A 7,491-nucleotide genomic window follows, 5' to 3' on the forward strand; every position below is an offset into this window, starting at 1 on the left:
CCTTTGAAGAATCGGCTTTATGACATATTTATATTTCCAGCTATTTCCGCCCGATATCGGCTTCGATGAGTCATAAGACAGTCTGTTGGCACTGGTATTTCTAATGATGTCAGTATATTTCTTTTCATCGTCACTCGTGTAAATTTTAAATGGACGCTTCTTAAACAACAATTCAAAGAGGTCCCTCGTTCCCTTATATTCGCTGTCCTTTATTAGCACATTATCTTCAACGAATTGGACTTTAGAATCTCCGATGTAGAAGTAATCTTCCTCAAGATTGTATCTGATGCCATACTTTACGTCAAAGCTATCTTTAGTATCATGCACCAGTCCGGATATGTAGAATTTAGATAGATCGTGAAATTTTTCAAGATATTTCTCATCATTGTCGGTGTCCTCCTCGGGGAGGTCTGTGTTCGTATAAATATCACTATCAGTGTTTTGTGGACTCATCTATCTCACTCTTTGGTTCAGACTTCTCTATTCCATGTTTTATGACAGACAAAGTTGACAGCAGCGACTGAGTAGGGTTTACACAGTTATGTTCTTTTCCTATGCTTGTTATATCTATTTGTTCTTCTGTTAGTTGACTATGGTCACGCATGTGGCGCTTTAAGTTATCTGCTCTTGCAAACTTGTAAACTGTTTATCACATACGTTACAAACAATTTTTTTGGATTTGTGACCATTCATGTGTCGACTTAGGTTGCTTAACAGAGTGAAGGTTTTACCACAAACTTTACATGTGTTCATGTTGATTGTATCATAGCAAATGATGTTCACAATGAAGAGTAGCTACATATATACATGGATGATAACTCATAATTAGAAAGAAAAAATAAGAGCAATGAGAACAAGCGAGGACAAGTGAGGACAACATTGAGGACAAGTGAGGACAAGTGAGGCCAACATTGAGGACAAGTGAGGACAAGTGAGGCCAACATTGAGGACAAGTGAGGACAACATTGAGGACAAGTGAGAACAAGTGAGGACAACATTGAGGACAAGTGAGGCCAACATTAAGGACAAGTGAGGACAAATGAGGCCAACATTGAGGACAAAATAATGACATCACAATAGATATTCACTTGATATATATTTAGTAATTCTTATGATAACTTACTGCAATCAGCTGACATATAACGTTAATATTAAGACATGCTCAACGTCTATCCTCACCCCCACTTATCCCACACTGAAATGTTTTTTATTGAATATTTTTCTCTTTTTTTATTTTTTCCTTGTCACATACATATATTTAAAGAATATTATTATTTTTTATTGAATATTTTTTCTTTTTTTCTTTTCATACTTTTTTAAAGAGTATTAATGTTTTTATTGAATATTTTTCTCTTTTTTTTCCTTGTCACACACATATTTAAACAATATTAATGTTTTTTATTATTATTACTTAAAATTAAAGTGAAATAAAACATATAAAAATATATAAATTTATTAATTAAATAATACATTTTTTTTTCCTTAATATATAATATATTTACAAAAAACAATATCTATATACAATACAATAACAAAAAAAATATTTACAAATAATATTTATTTAACATATATAATGTCTGAGAATAATCTCCAACTAATTTTGATGGCCATTTGCTGCTGTCTGGGCCAGATGACCATCCAACACCTTGACCATTGGTACCCTTGGAGACGTTCTCCTGGAGCCATACCATCAGCTGCCTATGTGTTTCATTAGTTTTTACATTTAATTTAAAAATTAAATTATTTTCTTTAATTACCCGGTGCAAAGTTTCCAAAAAATTATATTGAGTAAAGTAGGCGGCCTCACAAACGGCCTTATCTATTGACCAATCGATTTCTTTGTAATTTAGAAAAATATTTTTTGCCGAGAAACATTGACTATGTCGATCGACCAATGACGGATCACCGTTGACCAATAATTTTTCCAAATAATACCGATTAAATGAATTTAATATTGGATAATGACTCTTTATAATTTGACGTAAAATATCGAGGCTAATATGAGACATATATTCCTTTTGGAAAATATTTTGCAGTTGTTCGATAAATATATCGTATTGAAGTTTTTTGGCAAAGATTTTTTTCATCAACCCGATGTTACATTTATCGCGCAAAGCTAGCCAATATATTGCACGGTCGGGAATCACGATTTTTTCCAGAATTTTGTCAATTAATTGAAAATTATCGTCAAAAATGGCTTTTTGAAGGAAATCTTCGTAAGTCTTTTGTGAAATTTTAACAAGTTCGTATTGCAATTGAATGTCTAAGTCGGCCATCGCGAACAACGGTAGAAAGACGAATGATGTCAACGTTTACTATATCGCGCTATTTATTTCGACTTAGAACTCCATGGGAGTGGTCGAACAAGTCGCTGCTTGTTGGAAATTATATCCCCACGGGATCGTGTCTGTGGTGACGTAATTTATTATGCGCTTGTCATCGTACGGACTGAGAGCCAATTTATTTTGTTTAATTGTATATAAATCGTGATGTTTGGAACGTATAAGTCTCTGCTCTTTAACCAGTGTGTTTTGATTAAATAGGCAATTCGTGAAATCTTCGAAAGTAATGTGTTTTACGGCTGATCGAGTAAGTCCTTTGATACGCATATTTGAGGGTTTTCCCTCGACTTTATACGAGTACATTTTAGCTCTGAGCCCGGCATACTCGGTAACTATTCTCCCACAGCTTTCATCTTTCATAAGACCTAGTACTTTTTTGTTGACGCGAGGCATACCGTACGCATTATCTTCGGGGTAGTCTGATGTATCAAACAGCTGGATGTCTCTCTTCATGCTCTCGTAAATGTCAATGTCCGTGAATTCGTATATTAAACTGTCAGTGTCCGTGTACAATAATTTAGCCTGATTGCCGAAATTTTGTTTAATATAATCGTAATGGAAATCGTAAAGTATAATTTTGGAAAGGTCCAGAATACTAAATCCAACATAAATCGGCTTGTTGAACTTAATTTTGAGTCTGTTCATCTCTACTATAACCATGTCTTCATCGAAAATTGTTAAACTGTGAAAATTTGGTTTCGCGATCAAATTTTTTGCCCCATATCGACCCTCCCATTGTGTGACCAGTTTAACGTCTTTATGTTTTCGCACATTTTCCATGGTTTTACCAAAGACAGAATTATTCATTAATTTATAGAAATTTTTCTCAAATTCGTTAGTCGCCTGTTTCCGTAAATCCGTATTTAAATTTATGTATTTTTGTAACCAAGCCGATTGGTTGAATTTAAGAATTTTGTGTACTTTAGTAATCTTTAATCCCCGCTCAATACACCGTTTCAATTGTCTGTAATGGATAACGTAACCGGTTTTCGAAAAAAGTGTTGTCAGTAATTTTGATTGTTTGCCTCCTGGGGGAACCATTTGTTCCGGGCACAGGGGTAAGTCTTTGTGGAGTTCATGAAGTTCGGGCGGGTACTCAATGTCCACTTCTAAAATATAACCGATTTCAGCATCATCTGCTAAATCGGTTATATTCAAGTTGTAGAATTGATCGACGGGTACCCACTCGAATCCCCCGGTTGGAAGGGGAAGAGACATCGCCGCGCCGTATAAGTTATTTACATCATAGTACATGATGTACTTATCGGGTTCGTCCGGATTGTATGCCTCACCCATGTACTTGTTGTTAGCCTTTGAGTACCGGTTCGACACTTGGGCTACGCCACCTCGGATCCCCTTCTCGATAATTAAAACTTTGTCAATGTCCGTCAGTAATTCTAATGTCTGTTTAGTAATTTTGAGCATGGAATCAAAGGCCAGACCGGGGGAGGTGTAATAATGTAAAGGCTCAAGACCGTAAGTTTTTAGACAATTTTCACGGAAATTTTCGAAAATATCAGCCAAAAGTAGAACGTCAGTTTTCAGGTACAAGTCCGAATATTCCCCCAAATTTTGAATATTAAATGTATTCCAGACATTTGTAGCGTGCTCGTACTCGCTGTCTGAAATAGCTTCGTCAGTCAGTTTATTATAAAAATCGTCTTTAGTCGGTAATGTTGCGTCATTTAATTTTTCCCACGAATTTAGATAATCGTAAGGAAAAACACCTTTCCTGGTCAAAAGACGAACAGTCTCCTCCGAATCACAATGAGATTTAGTGATTCTTTTTTGGCTGTCGTCGAGGTATGAGGCCAATTTTTCAAATTTGTCAGCCATAAACCGGAAAGAATCTATAAATCTCAATTTGATTCTGGTATCCTTTACATCTTTTGTGAAGGAAATATATTTTTCCTTATTTATTGGTAAAAGTGAAATGTTGCCCTCAAATGACGTAGCCAAGTGACGTATGATTAAGTGACTGTCGTAAGAAGACAAGCAATGAAAAACGACCGGTATAACGTGACTGTCTGTATAATTTAAGTTACAAGAATTATGACAAGGCCCCCGGTAAACTGAATTTAGATGTGAATGGTCCATAATTTTGATATCGAAACTGGTAAACGGTTTTTCGCAAATGTGACAAAATTTCGCGTTGTCATGTTCGAATTTTTGCGCGGCAGTCAAAGGCTCCATGGGCTTCGGGTGAGATAGGATGTTATTCACCTCGTCGGCAATATGTTCAAGTTCCCGGACGAACCACTCCTGGCAATCACTACCCCGATACAATTTAAAACGCGAGAGACTATCATCATATGAACATTTAAGATAATAGGCGACACTAAACGCGGTATGTTTTTGTACATTTCGAGTATTTAAATTTAGATCGTTGTTCTCGTCACACGGTTCCAAAATGCATTCAAAATCTGCATAAACGGCGAACGGTACCCTCTCTTTGAAACGATAATTTTTAAACTGTAAAAATTTTTCTTGCTCACCTGGTAGTTCTACTTTGCAAGTATTTGTTTTATAATTGCAATATATTATGTGATCATCTAAAAGACGCTGCTCTGTGAAATGATTAAGACAACGATTGCAGATGTGTTTTTTAGTCTTATGTTTAGATATTTGTTTGGATAATAAACGCGACATGTTTTTTATCCACGCAAAGTGATAAACAGGTGCTTCATCGTCATCGTTGTCGCTGTCTTGAACCGAATATGCCGGGACCATTAGTAAATTTATAACTCGTTTGCTATCGTTTTTACTCAAGCATACCGGTAGGACTTCCTTCTTATCAATGCCGTACACATTAATTGCCAAGTTATTTAGACGCTCTAATTTTGGAATTTGTTTCAAAGTTATAGGAAATTCTATGTCGTCAAATTTTAATATGTCACGAAAATCGGGATATGATGAAGTTCTATATATATGTGCTTTAGCTGGATGTAGAGCAGAGACTATGCTCCATAAAACACAATATTCATCATTATTCTTTACGTTAACAACACACGTTTTGTTTTTAATAAACTCGGGCATCTCAACGTACGTTGACGAGCCCACGGTAATCGGTGAATAATTATTTATATTTACACGTAACCCGATAATTTCCAACAAAGTCCAGCCGCTATTACGATGTTCAAAGTTTTCTAGTTTGTGTAGTATAGGTTGAACAACATTGTCTTCCCACCACTGTTTTATATTTGTACTGCGGTCAATAATTTCGTTTTTTGTCCCGAATGATTTTAAATCTACTTCCCCGTCATTTAATTTTACGAAATTTCCTTCAAAAACTAAATTTACTTTAATTAACGAGTCTTTTAAAGCATTCTTCGCTTTTATAGAAAAACTACGAAATGATTTTTTTAGAAACTGTTTAGGTTCCTTGAGACTAACGTTCACGATGATTCCCGACCGCACACGACTCTTGAAGCACGATTTCACATCTTGCCACACCAAATTCTTCTTGTTGGGACGCACTACCGAACCTCCGGACACTTTATTTTTAATTTTCAGTTGTTTTAGCTGTTCACGATAATATTTCAGCACCGCCAAATTGTTTTCCAAACGGAATATATTCTCGTTCTTATCAATCTTGTGAATTTTAATTTTGATGGCCTCGTTTAATACACCGATATTTTTATTTATAATTTTGATGTGTCTGTTGATCTCGTCATCGGTCTTCAACAGAGTCAACGATTTTTTGGTCAGTTTAATAATTTTACAGCTGACATCACACACGGTCTCGGCAACTGACATTTTGTATTTCAATAAAAAAAGTTTAACACGACTTTGAAAAGCAAACAAAACAATCACGTGCACTCGAACAAATTTCGAAAGCAAATGAGACCTTTTCACGAGTCCACAGGCTTTTATAGTCGACGCGTTCGGCTATTTCCGGTTATAACCGGTTATTTCCGGTTATATCCAGTTTTGCATCAAAAGCCTCTGAAACGCTGGACAGATAAAGCCATTGCACAACATTATGCAACATTATGAAATATTTCATCACCCGCTAATCTACAAGTTCCCACGCTAGGAGCACAGCTACATGTTGAAACTTGTTTAAAAGCCAGACAAAATTCCAAGAAAAGGGTAATAAATCATGTATTTGTTTACATAACGGTAATATAAACAACGCTTTGGTCACGTATTTTCCAAGAAATACATCTATATATCAATTTCCGAGAAAAAATTATGGCGCATACCGCCTTTGAAGTTTGTTTACATAACTGCTTAAAAGCCCGACAAAATTCCAAGAAAAAGGTAATAAATCATACATTTGTTTACATAACTGTAATAAAAACAACACCTGTGCCGGAAATGGTGATGACGTCATCATTGTTTTCCAAGAACGTGAGTCATGCCAACCTCTACAATAAAAAATAGCTGCTATTATTTTTTCAAATAGGTCAAATGTGAAATCCATTTAAAACACCTTTCGGTGGACACCCTGTATATGCATACTCCAATAATAGCATACACTAACCTTTCCTAACTGATATTTATACGTAAATATTCGATTGTCGGCGTAATATTATTTTATGCGATAATAACTATATGATCAAAATTTGTTTACTTTATAGTCACGTTCTCATATGAAGCTGGAGAAATATGTTTTGTTTTACATTAGAAAATAAAACTTTTATGCATCCAAGAGAGTATCAAAGCAAACGCTAAAACCGAACAACTGATATGTGTTGATTCGACACGGGATTTATTTTTTTAAACAATACTTTTGTCATGAGTACTTTTAGTCAATTTTTATCTGAAGCCTCCGCTTTTGTTTATATTAACATCTTATCTGGTATTAGTCATACACAGCTGTGGCCATATTCCAGGAAAGTTACATCGTCGTGTTGTTATCTTAAACCCACGCGCGCGCGCTCGTTTCTTATATTCTCTACCTTATAACAAAAAGATTGATACCAAGAGGCCGTCGCCGCTGCCGCCGCCGCCCCCCGCCGCCCGCTGTCGGCTTCCAGCATCGCCATCCCGCTCACTGCTCTCTGCTCCATGACGCAGGCATACCGCTGCCTCCCCGCACGCCGGCATCCCGCTGCCGCCCATCACGCCTGCACCCCGCCTCTGACGTCACGCTCCTCGATGCCGACCTCCTGGTGGTCATTGCCGATGACGGACCCGGCTTCTT

The 7,491-nt window shown here is 36.4% G+C and overlaps 1 protein-coding gene across 1 annotated transcript; it reads right to left on the bottom strand.

Annotated features, from left to right (window-relative positions):
• Positions 1-1,502: 1,502 nt before the first annotated feature.
• On the bottom strand, positions 1,503-6,098 carry LOC111692525. The gene is made up of 2 exons (XM_023456570.1): positions 1,758-6,098; positions 1,503-1,698 (listed from the first exon to the last, which is right to left on the bottom strand). The coding sequence occupies exon 1, from the start codon at positions 6,096-6,098 to the stop codon at positions 2,340-2,342; it is 3,759 nt and encodes a 1,252-aa protein (XP_023312338.1). The 3' UTR covers positions 1,503-1,698; positions 1,758-2,339.
• Positions 6,099-7,491: the final 1,393 nt, after the last annotated feature.

Source organism: Anoplophora glabripennis, unplaced genomic scaffold, assembly GCF_000390285.2.
Source record: "Anoplophora glabripennis isolate ALB-LARVAE unplaced genomic scaffold, Agla_2.0 scaffold1790, whole genome shotgun sequence".
Lineage (NCBI taxonomy): Eukaryota > Metazoa > Arthropoda > Insecta > Coleoptera > Cerambycidae > Anoplophora > Anoplophora glabripennis.